Source organism: Nelumbo nucifera, chromosome 1 (genome assembly GCF_055504915.1).
Source record: "Nelumbo nucifera cultivar China Antique chromosome 1, China Antique-T2T, whole genome shotgun sequence".
NCBI lineage: Eukaryota > Viridiplantae > Streptophyta > Magnoliopsida > Proteales > Nelumbonaceae > Nelumbo > Nelumbo nucifera.
The window spans coordinates 132,927,017-132,946,684 of NC_142649.1; the positions used below are offsets into that span (position 1 = coordinate 132,927,017).

The 19,668-nt window shown below is 34.6% G+C and overlaps 1 protein-coding gene across 1 annotated transcript; it reads left to right on the top strand.

Annotated features, from left to right (window-relative positions):
* Window positions 1–16,274: 16,274 nt before the first annotated feature.
* Window positions 16,275–18,496, top strand: LOC104608219 (serine/threonine-protein phosphatase PP1-like). The gene is made up of 3 exons (XM_088896753.1): window positions 16,275–16,595; window positions 17,372–17,931; window positions 18,044–18,496. The coding sequence occupies exons 1-3, from the start codon at window positions 16,421–16,423 to the stop codon at window positions 18,218–18,220; spliced, it is 912 nt and encodes a 303-aa protein (XP_088752879.1). The 5' UTR covers window positions 16,275–16,420; the 3' UTR covers window positions 18,221–18,496.
* Window positions 18,497–19,668: the final 1,172 nt, after the last annotated feature.

Consider the following 19,668-nt stretch of genomic DNA (forward strand, 5'->3'; position numbering starts at 1 on the left):
CATACCCGACCTAATAGAAGTCTAAGAGTGAGTGCGTGAGGTGGTTATAAAAGGCTCTCCACCCCCCCAATGAAGAGGTATGCAAACTTTGCGCTATCTAGTTTTATCTTGCCTTTGAAGGATTCTAACTTGAGCTTTGGAGCCTTTACACCGAGTACCCCCCGGAGCTTCCTCATCTCCTCCGTTTCAGGTTCCCTGCTACTCAGTTCAGAGGCAAGGTCGTTGACAGCTAAGACCGGCCGGATTGCGCATCATCAATTATTTTATAGCTGTTATGGGCTAAGACCATATTTGGGAGTGCTTAAAATTAAGGTTTAAAGTATCGATACATATCAGCTCGTATCAGCCGATATGTATCGTTTCGGGACCCCTCTGATAGCCCTTATAGTGGGTGTATCGGGGGTTTGACCAGTTCAGGGGGTGGAGGAGCCCTAAACCGGCCCCGTAAACTGGTTTTAGAAAAAATAATTAAAAAAAGTAAAAAAAAAAGTATTGATTTGCCCGATACGCCTCTACCGACATATCGGGCATATCGATATTTTGGACCTTGCTTAAAATAAGTGTTTATGTAAAATAATTGTTTATTTGAGCCAGGACCACACCATTAAGCACTTATTGGTGTTTGAAAAATAAATTCAAAATAAATGTTTATTTTAAAAACTAGTTGGGACCTGTACGATGTACGAATTTTATTAAACGAAATTGAAGCATAAGTCTTATCGCATTCTCATTTGGCTAGAGTTGGTTCCTATCCCAAATATTATTTTTAAGTGACTTATTTATATGTGATCAATTTAAAGTATTTTTAACTTTAAAATTTAAATTGAATGTAATTATTATAAATGGCATTTAAATAGATTTTAGATCAATAATAATTAATTTTGAACTACCAACATTTTAATATTAACACTTAACTTAAATGCTAACTAACTTATATGTAGATATATTAATATATTTATATTAATTAATTATACTTGTAATTTTCCTAAGTTTAAATTAATTAAGTAATAACCTATTTTGTTTTTTACATTAACTAAATATTTTAATTTAATTTTATGTCTAATCATATTATTATTATTATTAATCAATAATTAATATTATTTGATTTTAATTCCCAAACAGGTTTAAATTAAACTGACCAACACGGAATGGCATACAATGGCTCTCATAACCATTGAATTAGGGTAAAACACCATCAAGAGGTCTAAGTCGGCTTTGCTCTATTTCTAACATGTTTTAAATGGCTTGGGCCGGTTTTTTTTTTTTTTTTTTTCCTTTGTGAATAAATAACTTGGATCATAGCTCCAGCTTTACCCAAATATACATTGGACAAACGGTATGTCAAAATGCCACTGGAAAACTGAACTAAAAAGCACAATACCATCTCCATGTAAGTTAATTTCTGAATTAAACAAATCAAGATTTTCAAACCATTGTTGACTTGAACAGTCGTACCGCTTGGCCGGGAGGAGACTGAATCAGCCCCCAACAAGACTGGCCCCCACAACATCCTATAGCACGTCAAATATCTCCGGATAATGATATCATCATTTTTTGTATTATCAACAAGAGATGTTTCCAATACACAGTAGGGATGTGCTGTGGTGGGACATTTTGAGGGATAATCTTGTGGGGGACTGATTTGAACTCGGCCTGGAGATTAGTTAGAGTATCGGTTTTGTTTCAACCCCAAACTGCTATTTTCCCAAAAATAATTGAATTGGTAAGCAACCTGTTGAGCCAAGTGGTCAAAATATTAGCCTATTTGAGGGAGATAATGGTTTCTAGGCCAAATTTTTATATAATTGCTTTTTTCATTTTAATTTTTAAAACATCACAAGTTAGATCTATTTAGAACTGATGGTTGAACCAATGACCAAATCGATTCTGGTTATGGGTCAGCTTTTAAAACATTGCAATACGTACCATAATGCCAATAGGAAACAACCCAAGGTTGATGGAGGGTGCAAGAAGACGGATATAATTTTCATTTTTGTTTCTTCGAACACCCAACAATACATGTAGCCATGTAGGCCCCACTAGGGTTGTAATTTGGGTGGGCCCAACCCGAGCCTGAACCAGTCCAATCCAGAATTTTACACAGATTATGCTTGGATTTTCAGTCCTCAGGCTGAGCTCAGGCCCAAGAAGTTGGGCTTTTTTATTTTTTTGGGCCGGGCTCGGGCCTTACCCTTAGGTAACCTGAACCTGGCCTGAGCCCGGTCCAATTATATATATAAACATTTGTATACATATTTTGCATACATATTTACATATATGCATAAATACATTTATATATGTATAATTTTAGAGTGGATTCATTGACCAACCCGAGCCCGAACCGGGCCCAAGCCCAATCCGAGTGCATTAAATTACAGGGCAGGCTCGGCTCAGGATGGAAAAATTGGGCTTGACCTCAGGCTCGGGCCTTAAGCCCAAATTTTAGGGTCGGGCCTGGGTTGACCATAATCCCAACTCAACCCACCCGACTTGCACCCCTAGGCCCCATCTCCTTCAATGCATCTCAAAAAGTTTTTTTCAAGTGCTTATATAATAAACACTTATTCAATTTTTTTATTTCAAAAATATCCATAGTTAAATTTTAAATACCACTTATAAAACTATCCCTAGTTGAATTTTATAAAACTACTTTCATAAAAATGCTTTTATAAAAGTACTTTCGTAAAAGTGCTTTTATAAAAGTACTTTCATTAAAGTGCTTTTGTAAAAGTGCTTTTATAAAAATACTTCCATAAAAGTGCTTTTACAAAAGTGCATTTGTAAAAATGTTTTTATTAAAGTGCTTTCATAAAAGTACTTTTATAAAGTGTTTTCTTAAAAGTGCTTTTACAAAAGTAATTTCATAAAAGTGCTTTTATTAAAGTATTTTTATAAGAATATTTTTTATAAAAGTACTTTCGTAAAAGTGCTTTTATAGAACTACTTTCGTAAAAATGCTTTCATAAAAATACTTGCAAAAAATGCTTTTATAAAAATGCTTTTGTAAAAGTGCTTTTATAAAACTGTTTTTATAAACGTGCTTTCATAAAAGTATTTTCGTAAAAGTGCTTTCATAAGATTTGAAAGAAAATGAAGGACAAAATAATCACGAATACTTATTTTAAGTGCTTATCAGAGAAAAAGACTATCAAACACCTGATTTTTTAAACTAAGCACTTGAAAAAGTTGGGTGCCAAATGCAATCAAGTGCTTATTTGAATAAGCACTTGTTTTTAATCACTTATTTAATAGGCACTTGTTTTTAACATAATCCCTTCCGAATATGACCTAAATGATCTAATTGGCCGATTAATCCATAAAACTGTGAACCAGTGAGCTTTGGATTCATAGTTTGACTATTTCCAAAAACTCACCCTTGATTGTCAATTCTCATATAATACATTTTGTTTAAAAACCAAAATGTAATCAATTTAGAAGGAGCACAAATATAAATATGTACAGTGCAAATACATATAAAATAATACAAAATACAAGGTTTTGCACTCTACAAATTTGTATTTGTACTCCTTCCAAACCAAACCTTAATGACGGGCCCAATAGTATATATTTGTCTCAATGGTGAAATTTGAATCCAATCAAGAAACTAAAGGCGATATTGGCATGGAGGTTTATAGAGACTTGTTTTAGGTATAAGGTGCTTTGTTAGGCCCCTTGTAATGGCCTTCTTAAGGTTAGAGTGAACTTCAAGATATCACTATGTATCATTGGTACGCAAAATAAAAGGATTTAGAACAGAATTACTAACATGTTTAAACTCTTCTGTCACATATGTAATTTGTTTTATTGCAAAAGATTTTTTTTCCTTTCATTTATGGGAAATTGTCTAAAACTTACCATGAGTTTTCAGCGTTTCTCTTAAACTCACCACAACTTTTCAAAATGTCTAAAACTCACCATGTCAGTAAGTTTTTATTTTCCAAAACTCACCTTCCATTATTGCATCATTAATGCTTCTTAACAGAGGTGTCCATGTCAGCATAAATAACAATTTTCATGACCAAATTACCCTTGAATGGTGAGTTAGAGGAAAAATGGTCTGTTTCAGTTTTTAATTTTCTTGTTTTTTTTTTGCTTTTTTTAGTGTTTTGTTATAATTTCCAATGTTTTTTTATAATTTCTGTTTTTTTAATTTTTCTATTTTCTATAATCTATAAATTTTCCTGTATTTTTTGTTATTTATTTGCAATTTCTGTGTTTTTCTATAATTTTTGGTGTTTTTTCTACAATTTTTTATTTTCTGATTTTGTTTTTCATTTTCTATAGTTTCTATAATTTGAAAATAATTTTTTTTATTTTGTTTGCAATTTTTATGATTTTTTATGTTTTTTGTAATTTCTATGTCTTTATATATTTTATATTTGAAAATATTTTTTTGAACCTTTACCTTTTTCATGTTTAAATATTAAAATGGTGTTATATTAACACCCATTAATTTATTTTGTATATATTTTATTTTTTTCTATGAAGGTTAAAATGGTAATATATTAACACCCGTTAGTTTGTTTAACGTCAAATTAGTAACATGGTGAGTTTTAGACATTTTAAAAAGTTGTGATAAACTTAAGAGAAATGATGAAAACTCATGGTGAGCTTTAGACAATTTCCCTTCATTTATTTATTGATGCTATCAATGGGTGGACCTTATTAAATAAGAATAGTTGAACAGTTTTAATTTTTGAAAACAAAAGCAACTGCTACATTAGCAAAGTTATGTTAATTTTACTTACATGACAATTGCTTTTGTTTTCAAAAACCAAACTAAACCAACCAAGTAGTTCCAAATTGGAACATAAAGTGTCAACCACAACAAACCAACAAACTATTAGTGCAGCTCTAGTCCTCAGTCAGGAAACATTAATTTTTGACAACATCTCTCCTCAGCTAGCAGAGGTGGCAAGGAAAGCAGCTGATTACATGACCCAATTATACAAGGCTTATTCACCTATAACACATATTATATCTAATGTTAACACCAATGTTTTAAAAAACGGTCCATAATCAAAACCGTTCTAACCATCGGTTATTGGTTGACGGTACAAATGAACGGCCCACTTCAAAGAAAAATTAAAAAATAATAATAATTAAAATAAAAAATGTCAAAAACTATTGAATGGGTCGATGGTTTAATTGCCCGAGTCAATGAGTCATTGACCAATTCAATAGTTTTTGGCCAAGAATCAGGTTTAGGGTAAAACGGAACTAATTACCTGAACGGTTCCCGAGCCAAACAGTCCGACCGTCTGAATCAATGGTGATTCGAAAAACAGTCCGACCGTCTGAATCAATGGTGATTCGAAAACATTGACTAACACCTTTCCTGTCACCTCAGCAACATTACAAATTGGTGGCCCCTATGATCCTATATTCGGTAGTGCAGGACGATATGGTTAATTTAACAAAAACAACTGCCATGTCAGCAAAAAATATGTTTTTTTTGTCCATGCCTTGTTTACATGTACAATACACCGCACATCTCACAATACAAGATGACGATTTGTGAGTGCAATTCGAAGTATGTGGGTAGAGTTGTGGGCAGAAAATCTAGAGTGTGCCGTTATAATGTCTCAATCTGAAGATATCTGTACAATCAAAAGTAGATTGTAAAAGTACATATATGCTTGAATCATACAATCAAATGTCGTAGCTCAAAAAAAAAAAAAAAGATTGGTATGATTTTGAAACCATACCACCCTTTTTTCATAACCATGAATAGAAACCACCTTAATGTGATCACAGAATTTAACTTGAATCCGTTTTCTCATGCATGTCAGCCTGAGATTTTATTATCACTCTGTAATGGTCCTTAACTAAGATCAAAGGACTTCAACAAAAAAACAATATTTGCATATTTTGTGTAGATATGGGGAAACATGAGAAATTGCTTGTAGAATAATAAAATGCTTACTAGAGAAAATTTAATTTACCACTGTCAAATTTAGATTGAGAGGTTCAATTAATAAAATCAACATGAAAGAGAGTTTTCCTCGTTGACATAAAAGGGTAAATAGGATATTCTAATATTGTGTTTAACATCGTAGAAGAAATATAGATGATAACATGGATTGTCAGATTGAATATGTGGTCAATATTGTAGGTTCCCTGTTTGATTGGATAATCAACCACAAGATCCTTCCATGTGACAGAAATAGATGGGTTTGTGTGGGAAAATTCTTTACCTGACTCATCAAGTAGTCAACCTTATGCTGGTATTTATGCTTGCAACGTATCCAATTCAAAGAATTTACACAGTATTATTAAGGTTGTAATTGAATTGAGCTCTAATTAAATAGTTTGGGTTTCGATTAGTTTTGATTGAAGTTCAAACCTTAGGGTAAGTTCGAATAGTTATTCAAGTTTGAGTTAGACTAATAAAAAGTTTGGTTCGAAAGCTTGTGAACTTGATTTAGTTAATATATATACATACATACATATATATTATAGAATATAAAAATATATTTCAATTTGAGCCTGGCCAAGTTGCAGCTCTATTCGTAAGAAAAAAAAAACAAAACAAAACAAAAGAGTTTTACAAAGATAAATTTCGCTGATAAATTTCATTATAAAAAAAAAAAAGAAAATTCTTTGAGGTATATTTCAAAATGGAGAAGTCTATGCTGCCCGAAAGACCGAAAGAGCTTTGACCACCAGATTGGGTGCCACTTTTATATGATCCCAGTTGATTGGTTACAATTTTTTTTTCTCTGGTGAAAATAACTTTTACAAAATTCTTTAAAGAACTTTTTCCCTCAATTTTCTGTTTTTCTATTATTTTCTAATAAGCCAAACACATCCTAAATCATTGTAGAATATTGGACATGTAGATAATTGTATGGTTGAACCGATTATCCATTCAATTCATAGACTGAATTATCAGGTTTTATATATTTTTTTTGAAAATTTGTTTTATCATAATATTTTCTTATTGACCCATTATACTGGGAGAGCGGTTTCCATCAAGGCAAACCCATGCCCACACCATTCCAACAGCCTTTTGCAACCTTGCATTGGGAATACTATGTGGAGATATTCTTAATGCAAAGTGGTAAAGGCTGCTCGAATGGGCTTTGCACTGATCGAAGCCGAACACTTATCCTCGACAGTTGAATCAATGACCATTCACTCTTAAGGGAAAAGTGGTTTAGCCTCTGAATCGGGTTTTAAACAAGATTTAAAGTATCGATACACCTCGGTGCAGCGGAACCTCATACTTGATTTGAAAAAAAAGGGTTAATTACAAAGACCCCGCTTGTACTATAGGGTTGGTAACAAAGTCCTCCCTATACTTTTTTTTTGCAACAAAAACCCCCCTACTTTAACGTTCTGTGAGTTAACTTCGAAAAAAATTTCATCCGACTGTTTTAAGCTTTTTAAATGTCCAAATTACCCTTTTATACTGTTCATTGTCTTCTCCATTAAACCTCAAAACTAACCCCAAGCACTCTCACACCGTCCCAAACCCAACCATCGCCTGCCAGTGGTGGCAAGACCTGTGCCATTCCGGGCCTCTCAGTTCACTCCCAAAGAACATAACAGTCTTCGACAGTCCCATTCTGGCAAAGACCTGTGCAACCCATCTGATGTTCTCTGGGAGTGAACTGAGAGGCCCTGATATGGATGGATTGGTGGTGGGCCATGACTGGGTCTGAGTGTCCTGATAGTTGAAGCAAGTCCTAATGGGTGGGGAAACATGCTTCACCATGCTTGAAGTACCAAATAGAAATTTCAGAAAGAAGTTAAGGAATAAATAAAAGAAACCCACAGAGGAGAGTTCAGCAGTGAGCAGAGAAAGAGTGTGTTGTTTCAAAAGTATTTATGGCGTATTGTTTGGTGACAGATGCATATTCAAGGAGTAAAGCTGTAATTAGGGGTGTGTAGAGATGGGTAGGTCAAGCTTTTATAGTGCGTTGAAGCTACTATTCTTGCTGATGCAAATGTAAATGTTGTTCCATCATCATGATGATGAACCAGAGGACCTATGCGCAGTTTAAGATTAAGCCAGATCATAACAAAAAAAAAAACTCAACGAAACATAAAGAAAAAATTTATTAGTCTTGACAATTGGAAATGTCATCACGAAAGTAAACTCTCGTGGCCGTGGGATTGATCATTTGATCGTAGGCTTTCTGGACTCCCTCACTATGTTGGCCGGAGTCGTTTTTCTCTATGTTCAAAACGCAAAATCTAAATTACAACCATTAAAAAAGAAATCCACAGGAAAAAAAACATAGCTTTTCCGATTTCCATCCATAAATAGTTTGGCGGAGAGAGTGGGAAACGTCGTAGGCCTGGAGGGAAGACGACGGCCATGTGCACGTTAGAGAAGTGCGGTAACATTTTCCTTCTAACTCTAGTCGGCGACGATGAACACCGGTTGAACCCCAGCCTCATTGGCGAGATCCGGTCATCTCTAAGCCAAGTCCGTGCCCAGGCCAAGCACGGTTTAGTCCTGGTCACCACTGAACAGGGTAAGTTCTTCTCCAATCGCTTCGGACTCGCTTGGGCCGAGTCCGCCGGGTCCAGTGGCTTCCTCCACCGGCTTCAGCACATGGGCGACGGCTTAAAGGCCATCATGGTTGACCTGCTCTCCCTCCCTATGCCCACTATGGCAGCGGTGTCGGGGCACGCCGCTGCTGCTGGGTTCATGCTCGCGCTTACCCACGACTATGTCTTGATGAGGAAGGACAGGGGGTCCTCTACATGAGTGAGCTCAACATCGGGCTTACCCCATGGCGTTGTTGAGACAAAACCCACCCAATCTATTAGTGGGCTTACCCTTCCCGACTACTTCATGGCGTTGTTGAGACAAAATCAACCCAATCTATTAGGGGGTCAATATGGGTGGAATAACCCATTAGGGTTAGTGGAAAAAGGTGGGTTGGGTCCATGGTACCAATTAGGGTTAGGATGGGTTGGATCGCACAGGTCAAGTTGAGTTGGGTAAAAGTCAATTCTATCAATACTCGTCAAATCTCAAAAATTAGAAGTTAAGTGATTCAAACTCATGCCTCCTATTATAGCCACATCTCATTAGAATTCCAAACCACCATATGCCATATTTTCATTTTGGGATAAAAAGTGAAATAAAATAGATTTTATTAACTGTCGTATTCACATGCAATTTTATACAAAAGCACTTTCACAAAAGCAATTTTATGAAAATGACTTTTACCAAAGCACTTTTACAAAAGTACTTTTATGCAAAAGCACTTTTATAACAATACTTTTACACAAAAGCACTTTTATAAAAGTATTTTTACAAAAGCACTTTTACACGAAAAACACTTTATTAAAGTACTTTTCTGAAAACACTTTTATGAAAGCATAAAAGCACTTTTATAAAATTACTTTTATGAAAGCACTTTTACACGAAAAACACTTTATGAAAGTACTTTTCCAAAAACACTTTTATGAAAGCATAAATGCATTTTTATAAAAGTACTTTTACGAAAGCACTTTTACACGAAAGCACTTTTATTAAAGTATATTTACAAAAACACTTTTATAAAAGCATAAAATCACTTTTGTAAAAGTACTTTTACAAAAGTACACTTTTATCAAAGCACTTTTATAAAAGTTTTGCATTTTTTTACAATTTTTGGTGCTTTTCTGCATAATTTTTGCATTTTTTTTCTGTGTTTTTCATGCATTTCCTACAATTTTCTGGTATTTTTTGCATATTTTTTTGATTTGTTTTACAAAAGTTCTGAATTTTCTATAATTTTTTAGTTTTTTTTTTATAATTTTTGTCTTTTTTTTGTATTTTTCTACTTTTTTTTTGCATTTTCAGCACTTATCTACAATTTTTTACATTTTCTGCACTTATGAAGCTCGATTTTGAGAAAAAATGTTTTATAAAAATGAAAAATTATATATAAAAATATTTTTTATTTGATATTTAAAAATGGTTCAAATTTTTTATTTGATATCTGAAAAACATCTTACCAGTCAATTAGAATCATAAATGTGGTAGCCAGTTATTTATCAAAATACATAGGTGGATTTTGATTCGTCAAAACTCTTTCCATAATATCTTTTCCGTACCATAGATTTTTCCATTTAAAAATTAAGACTAAGCTATCCCCACTTTTCATCAAATCGATTGCACCAGCTGGGAATTGAACACAACCGTAGCATTGAATGGAGCACTGCACCAACTGATTCTATATCAAATGCTTTTGGAGAAGCAAAACACGGCCCTTTCTCTCTAAATAGATGTAGTACAAAACCACCAAAATTCTCCCCCAGCCGAAGCTCACAAAAAAAGAAATAAAAAAAAAAAAGTATAATTTTTTTTTTCTTGTGTCGATTCTACAATTGTACTAGTTTCATAACTAGTTGAGACTCATACGGTGTGGTCTTTATCAAGTAAAATTGAGAAAGGAGCTTTATGGTATTTCCAATTAAGCAATGTCCATGTTCAAGTTCAACCATTGTTTTAAAAGGCTCATGAGAGAAGGCGAAAGGCCTAAACTTTGAGGCAAGGCTAGGAAAAAATGCCTGGCCTCAATAGCCTCAGACCTCATCAACAAGGCTTAGGCCTTGAATTGTTTGAGGCTTATGCCTTTGGGCCTTTGGCTTGGGCCTCAATTATTTGCATGTTAATCTTGAATATGAATGCTTAAATAGGGGTGAAAGAAAAATTTAAAACAAAAAAAATAGATGAATGCCTTGCTTTGTATATATTGGCATATTGAACAAACAATAAACATAGAAATAACTAATAAATGCATATAAATGTGTAAGAAAATAGCTTGTTTTATTGTTTATACTTTATTCTCATCCATTTGCCCATTTACCCCATACTTGAAAAGTTATTTCCTCTAAAGCACATGCATCATATAGATGGTCAAATCACTCTCACTAATGCATACAAGTGCAAGAAATGAAATAGGAATGCACTGCTCGGGAAAATGATTCTAATTCATGCAAGGTTCAAAATATTGATACTATAGGCCTCATGTCAAGTGTATCGTATCTTTGGGGTATTGCTACCCCTTTTTAAGGTGTTTTAAAAAAAATCTTTTTTTAATAATTAAATAACATAAACCTAACCTTGCTGTGAAATTTTGAAAAAAAAAACTAAAAGAAAAGATGTGCATGGCTCAAAGTGTGATACTCGATACAACCCTTACATCATATTGGGGTCATCGATAATTTGAACAATGAACCCATATCTAATATATCAAACAAGCCAAATAAGATCATAATTTTATATTTTTCATGCCTTTTTTTGTTTATGGATTATATCAATTTTTTTTTGGCTCAAGGCTTACACCTCACCGGTATGAGACCCAATCACCTCTCCCCTGCCTTCAGCCTTTTAAAACCTTGAATCCAATTCAAGCATTATTTTTTGGGTTATGTCTAGTTTATCCAATCACAATCTAAGTTGCACTTTAGTGAGAGTGGCCAATTTCCTAATGCTCTAGGTAAATTTGCTTTACACTTTTGTATCTTAATGCTATTTTTGTTATTAATTTTTAAGTTTTATTGGTTTGTTGTTATGTTTATAACGTTTTTTAGGTAAAATTATAAAAAAAACCCTCTCTTATAACAATTCTATAAACTACCCTTGTGTTTTGACCCTAACAAAAGCCTCCCCTATAGTTTTGAAAAAAAAAACTGCAAATACCTCCTTTTTGTTAGATTTTCCATAACAAAGTCATTGAAGTTACTAAAATACCCTTATCATTAAGGCATTATCATACACAATTTAAAGTTTCAACTTTACCCTCCACTAATTTATTTTGCTTGTCAGCGTTCAAAGAATAATTCTCTCTATTCTTTTTAGACAAAGTAAGTAAAATGGTTGAAGTAAAAGGAAGCAAATATTTTAAGGTATTTTAGTAAATTTACATTTGAATGAAAGTTGGTTAAGGGAAGATTTGATATTTTAAAAAGATTAATGCATTATAGCAGCATTTCTTATTTGGAATGCTAAGGAAAGGATGGTATTTGCTCGTTTTTTCAAAACAATAGGGAGGGATTTCATTAAAATCAAAAAACAAGGAAGTTTAAATTGATTTTAAACTATATTTAAATGGAACTTAAATTGATTTTAAATTAATTAAACTATATAAAAAATAATAAATTTTTATTTTTATTAATCCTTATTAAATTTAATTAACTATATTAAGTTTTTATTTTTGTATTAATTCTAAATGGAAATTAGTTTTTAATTTACCTTATTGCTTTTTATTACATTTATGAAAATATTTTTATCAATAAAAAAAATAAGAAAAGAGAACGCGGTGAGCGTGGATCGAACACCCGCAAACAAATACTTATTGCACCAGCCGGTAATCGAACCCGGGTCTGTACCGTGGCAAGGTACTATTCTACCACTAGACCACTAGTGCACATTTGATTAATTGCTTTGTAGGTTCCTAATGATCCTTGTGATTGGAACTATGGAACCCACTAGTTCAGATGCTTATGAAGAAGCAAAACACGATCCATTTCTTTCTTTGGAAGTGGGACCAACATGAGTTATTTATGTATCATTTCACCTCAAGAAACATGAACAAGATTTGTAGTTTAATGAATCTGTTGTATAAGTGTTAGGTGCATTGAGTTCTAGTTGTGATCTATTCCATGACCCGATCCCGAAGAAGTTGAGAAAAGAAAATCCGATAGTACAATTTTAGGGTATGTTTGGTTCATAGTTGGAATAAGAATTAGAGTGGTCTATTCCCACAATCTGTTTGATTCAGATGGGAATGGGAATGGCAATTAGAATCAAAAGGAATGAGATTTTATTCTCAAGAGAGGAAAGGGAATGACCATTCCCTCAAATGGGGGAATGCCATTCCACCAAGAAAGCAAGAATGGAAATGGCATTCCAATTCCACCCAACCAAACAGTTGGAATTGGAATAGCCCATTCCGATTTTGAATCTAAACCCCTATTGCTGTAAACCAAATGGGGCCTTATAGGAGACCTGATCTTCTCCTTACATAGGGCGTCTCACACCGACCTCACATGAACATCCTACCATATAATGGGAACATCTCCCGTACTTATTAGTTATTATTCATGGGAGATGTTCTTAATGCACGGTTGATGTGCCTGTGAGGCGCCCATTTGTGAGGAGCAGATCCCGTTCCACCTTATAGTGGCCTGTGGTGGAAGCAAAGGGCTTGGGTGCAGGGGTGAAACCACAAGCAGTATAGTTTGGAAAAGTAACAGACAGCTGATTTGGGCTCTCCAAATTTTTCACCAAGGCTCAGTTTGGAAGGAGTACAAATGCAAATATGTAGAATGCAAAACCTTATATTTTGTATTAGTCTGTATGTATTTACACTCTACATATTTGTATTTATACTCCTTCCAAATTGAGCCCAAGACTCAATTTGAAAAGAGTACAAATACAAATATATACAGTGTAAATACATATCAAATAATACAAAATATAAGGTTTCACACTCTACATATTTATATTTATACTCCTTTTTCAAACTGAGCCCAAACAAAACTTATAAGCTGTCTGAGTGAGGACCGCCCCTCAGAAAGCCAAAAGCTGAGTTCAGAACTTCATAAATGTGCCCCATAACGTCTCACAGCACATCCCCGCCATGTATTAAGAACATCTCCTGATGATAACATCATCATTTCTGGTACTATCACCAGGAGATATTCCCAATACATGGCAGGGGATGTGTTGTAGGGCGTTCCCTAGTGGGGTGCAGATGTGAACTCCCAAAAGCTACTGTTTTTCAATAACCCTTCCAAACAGACACCTATGAGTTATGAACCAAAACAAGTAGCTTAATAGCTTCATCCTCGTTGGTAGTGGAGCTGAAGCACACTTCTGGAAGGAAAACTTTTTTTGTGAAAAGTTGCTTCATCAATCTTCTTTTGAAATGGAAGCTGATTCTTGAGCATCTGTTCTACATTAAGTGAGGCACGGACAAGTAGTGGGCCAGAACAGTGAATCTTTGTAGCCTTGGGATCCATAACCCTGATGAAGAAAAAGAAAAACGATCAGTACCTGATGATTATAAACTCTACCAGAAATAAACAATACACAAAAAGACTTCCCAAGAAAAGATGCTTAAGAATCAGCTTTGATCATGGACTCCAGCAAACGATTAGTTATGCGTCAAACTTACACTTGAAACAGGATTTTCTTTGACTAACTTCCATGTGCATCTATGACAACTCGGTAACGGGAGCCCAATCAGCAGTTCAGGAGCCTGGGTGTTTGGGCACCTTGGCACAGAGCCATCTCAACACTAAAGCCAGTTCGATACTCAAGTATCAAAGTGACACGTAATCAATTCTAGAAGTTTTTCAGTGGATTCCGAATCTCCTGGGTGTTCGGATGGTAATGATAGACTTTGTTGACTGGTACATTACTCTCTTTCTAAAGCAAAAACGGATCTCATCTATACGGGCCGAGGATCCCGAAGTCGTTTCATGAGACCCACGACAGATCAACTATATAAGGACATCAACCCCCAGGACCCAGGTACACGCGATTTAGTGCATTCTAGCTCTCCTTGTTCTCAAACTCTTAGCTCGCATATACTATTACTAACTTAAGCATTGGAGTGACCTCGCCAAATTAACTACTCCGGGTTCTCTGATACCTCATTTTCTTTACAGTTCGCACGACCTACTTGGCGACATGTGTCTGAACTACCCAACAACTAGGAGCATCTAAATCGTACACTATCAGTGGGCATGCAGAAAGCATGGGCATAACAATAATAATTAACAAGTGATTAAGTGATCTACAATTATATAACATTGGTTCTAGACGCTGCAAAAAAAAGTATTTCTTATATACCAAGTTAGTCAATTAGTACATGACTCAGATCTCATGGGTGTAATCTACTCTCTCCCACGGTCAATCACCCACCAAGAAAATATAAATTATAAAACTATAATAATTTTAGTTGGCAAAAAAAGTGAAGAAATTGAGGCACGATTAACTGACCATTTTGAAACATTCTCTTAGGCTCCATGTTCTCTTATTTGCTTTAACAAAATGCTTATCTCCTTCATCTTATGGGTGATAATTTTGAATCCAACCTAGAAAAAGCATAGCCCTACAAATTTCTAAGTTAAGCTTGGGCCCAATACTTTAGGCCTAACAGATACATATTCATGTATATATTATTTAGGGGTATTTTGCGTTCAGTCTACCTTAGAATTCTTAATGTGATTATACAGTTTGGGTCAGTGTCAAGATGAGGGGTATCCGTGGATAAATACATTTAGGCTATGTTTAGTTTGAAGGAAAAGGTAGAGAAAAGAAGGGAAAGACCGGAAAATCTATACAAGATTTGCAAAGGTCTTCCTACCTTCTTTTTCATGCACTTTCCTTCAAACTAAACATAGCCTTAGGGAATTAATTCATGAATTCTAAGGTGGAGTGGATTGTAAAAAAGGCCTATTATTTATACATAAATATATATTATTTTTATTTTATATAAATATTTTAATATGAAACCTATGATACAAATTGTATATAATATTTTTGTATTTATATAATTAATAAAATATATTTTAAAGACATATTATATGGTATATAATATAAATAGCATATATATTAATACTTTATACATAAAAGTCATATGCCCAAAATCAAGATTGGCCCAGGTCATCCATGGAGCATTGGACCTAGGGCTATAGCTGTTATCACAAGTGCTAAGCCCAACCCAACCCATGATTAACCCTACTTCACCCTCTCTCCCCAACCATCCACGAACTCCTTGGTCCTTTGGTTCTCCCCCAACTTTAATGTGCAAGCATATATAAAACAATGGCCCAATTTTGATTTGTGAAGTGTTTCCGAATTATCCAAACTTTGTTAATGATGGACATGGGGGCCGGGGGAACAACAGAACAAGCTGTACAAATTAAACCATGCTACGAACTCTGTAAAAGAAGGGGGGCTTGTTACTTATATGTCTCCAACTCTCAACTCCCAAAATATTGTATTGTAGCTACTAGCTAGGGAGAGATACCCTCTTCCTCTTCTTCAATTTTCCATGATGATATGCCATCTCTCCTCTCCTCTGACTTTCAAGTCTCAACCGCAAATTTTGGAGAAGGGATGTTTAATCAAAACCAAAACATGGAAAACCCGAATAAATAGGGAACGAAGGGCATACAAATCTCCCTTGGTTCCTTCCCATTAATCGGCAAGCGAAACCCACACCTAGCCATTCAATTATTTCCCCATATCATATCTTTAGTTGTTCACCCACGGATCTTTAGCGCTCTGTGTCTCCTATTCTGTTTTATTCTTCTGGTTTGCTTTTGTCCTGTCATTGGTTAAGTGAAAAAAAAAAACAAAAACAACAACAACAAAACAAAATTAAAGTTCATTGACAATACACAATTACAAACATAAACAAAGCTGCTTACATCGATCGATCAGGCCGAGGCCATGGAAGTGGGGGTATTAGATGATCTAATAGAGAGGTTATTGGAAGGTAGGAAGAGCAAAGGCAAACGTATTCAGCTCTCCGACTCTGAGATCCGTCAACTCTGCACTGTGGCCAAGGGTGTCTTTCTCAGCCAACCCATTCTCTTGGAATTAGAAGCCCCCATGAACATTTGTGGTAAATACGCTTTGCGTAGCATATGTATATATATATATATATATATTCCTTCTCTTTTCTTCTTTATATATATCCTGCATGTTCCTGTGCCACTGCATTCTTTTCACAGACGTCTAAAATGCTTTCTAATTAAATACGCAAAGAAAATTCATTCATCAATATCCATATTAACGCCTTGAATTTGGCTGGCTTCCATGGTAATTCATCTTAATTTTCATGTTATTACAATCAGTTGCAAGTTAGCCTTCCAACAAAGCTAGTCCCTAATCCTGATAGGAGCGAGAATATAACATGCATGGACACCGATCTCTCTCTCTCTCTCTCTCTCTCTCTCTCTTATATATATTCTGGTTCTGGGTAATAAGATAAAAGAAGAAGGCTATATTGATATCTCCTTTAAACTTGATGAATGTTCTTTTGATTCTCTGTGCTGCAACAGAACAGGTATTCATTTATTTTTATTTTTCCATAACTAAGATTGCATGATTTCTCTTTGATGTATCAACAACACAACTACAAGCTCCCAATGTACCAAATTTTTGACAATTGGTGGATTGTTGATTTTCTAATTCTATCTGCTGAAGCTTCAGCAATCAAAATTCAAAACTAGTCCTGGCTCATAACAAGTAATGTAATGTAATTGGGTCATATATAGCAAGTTAAATCTGAATTTTGAAATGCTTTCTCCCCTCCTCTATAGGCGAGTCTAGCTAGCTTGCTGTATAAAATAAAAGAGGAAGTTGAAGTAAAGAATTAATGGTTCAGCTGGTTAGCAGGTGACATACATGGTCAGTTCTCCGACCTCCTACGACTATTTGAGTACGGTGGTTTTCCGCCAGAAGCCAACTACTTATTCCTGGGAGACTACGTAGACAGAGGAAAGCAAAGCATTGAAACCATATGCCTTCTCTTAGCTTATAAGATCAAGTTCCCAGATAACTTCTTCCTTCTCCGAGGAAACCATGAGTGTGCCTCCATCAACAGAATATATGGGTTCTACGATGAATGCAAGCGCAGGTTCAGCGTCCGACTCTGGAAGATATTCACCGATTGCTTCAACTGTTTGCCCGTGGCGGCAGTCGTTGATGACAAGATCTTATGCATGCATGGTGGGCTTTCTCCAGAAATGGAGAGCATGGATCAAGTAAGAGCGATAGAGAGGCCAACTGATGTGCCTGATCAAGGTCTCTTGTGTGATCTTCTTTGGGCTGATCCCGACAGAGACATCAAAGGATGGGGAGAGAACGACAGGGGAGTTTCATATACATTTGGATCAGACAAGGTGGCTGAGTTCTTGAAGAAGAATGATCTTGATCTCATATGTCGCGCTCACCAGGTACTTAAACCAAACACGCATCAATCGATATCTCAAGTTTTTCGTTTCGTTTTGCCTGAAATACGCGATTAACAAGCTGGGTTTTCTGATCAAAACCGATGATGAGCTGCAGGTCGTTGAAGATGGGTATGAATTCTTTGCCGACAGGCAGCTGGTTACCATATTCTCGGCTCCAAACTACTGTGGAGAATTCAACAACGCAGGTGCACTAATGAATGTGGATCCAAGTCTACTCTGCTCTTTTCAGATTCTCAAACCTGGAAGGGGAAAGGATGTTCAGCTGGAATAGAGATTGAGATTCCAACCAAGGGACGCAGTGAAAAGATGGAATTCAATAAGAGGAGGCAGACATGATACCAAGACATATGCACTATATCCATTTTTATTATGGTAGTTGCAGTTAGGAGTTAGAGACACAGACAGACAGACAGACAGACATGTCAACCACCAATGAAAGCCCTACACGTGTTCTTTGTTGCAGATCATCCATGTAGTAACATACAACATCAGCAAGCTCTGTATATAATCCCCCACAGTTAAATGAAGCTTAAATATCTAAACTTTGAAGAAATAGTGCCTCAATCGGTTGCTTTGTACCAGAACAAATAAGATGTGAATGGTCTGTGAAGCTAGTGTTTTAATTTCTCTTAGATGTTTTAAGTTCTATAAGCATCTGCTTCTAGCATTTTTTAGTTTACAAAGTTAAAATTAGCAGAAAATTTACATATTAACTCATACCAGGGGAGAATGGGTTATCATCAAAAACTGAAAAACCCAACTGAACCGATGAGACCATATGAAAATTTCCGATTAATTGAACCGATTACCAAAAGTATCGGTTCGGTTTCAGTTAACCAATATGAAAAAACCGGCAGTTAATCAAATTGACTGATATATATATACACTATTTATTGCAAAAAAAAAAAACATTGATTGGGTCAAGAACCAAATTAGTCCTTACCGGTAGAACCATGGGCTATGGTTGATACATTAATTTTTTTTTTGTATTTTAGCTATTTCTATTTTTACTAACAATAACTTTCATTTTTTTAAATATATTTTTGTTTAATATGAAGAATATATAATATTAATACATGTTTGAATTTTTTCATAAAATTCCAATATATTGTTTGATATTGGTTTTTAATATTGGGGTCAAATCAATTTATTAGATTGATTAGCCATAGCCACCCAATTCAAGATTGTAGGTTCATTTACCACCAAACCACTTAGTGGCTTAGCTAATTAAATTATGTAACCATTTGGCATGGTTAGTGGGGTAATGTGTTAGACATTAATGTTTTTATTTTTTTCTAATTTTTATCTCATTTCCATCATTAATGAAAATAATTCTCATTTATCACACTTTTTTTATATGATGAATATATAATATCATAGAATGTACACAAGTTTATCTACATTTTTCTATAATTTTGTGTATTTTATTATTTAATTATAACATCATGTGTTGATCCATTTGGCATGGACAATTGAACCACTAATCCACCACTTGGATGGAAAAAACCATTTTGCTTTTTCGTTGATTTTAAATATTGCATTCCATTTTCATTATTAATAAAAGTAATTCTTATTTTCAGATTTATTTTTGTTTAATATTATGAATATGTAACATTAGAACTATATCAAAATGCTTTATACAAAGCTTATATTTTTCTTTGAGTTTCCATATATATTTTTTTAATATTTATTTCTTAGTTATGACATCACAGATTGGCC

Excerpts from the sequence above, each read along its gene's own strand:
- LOC104608219 (XM_088896753.1), top strand. The coding sequence starts at position 16,421 with ATGGAAGTGGGGGTATTAGATGATCTAATAGAGAGGTTATTGGAAGGT. Across the intron at positions 16,596-17,371 it reads AGCCCCCATGAACATTTGTG|GTGACATACATGGTCAGTTC; the intron begins GTAAATACGCTT and ends GCTGGTTAGCAG. Across the intron at positions 17,932-18,043 it reads TCATATGTCGCGCTCACCAG|GTCGTTGAAGATGGGTATGA; the intron begins GTACTTAAACCA and ends GATGAGCTGCAG.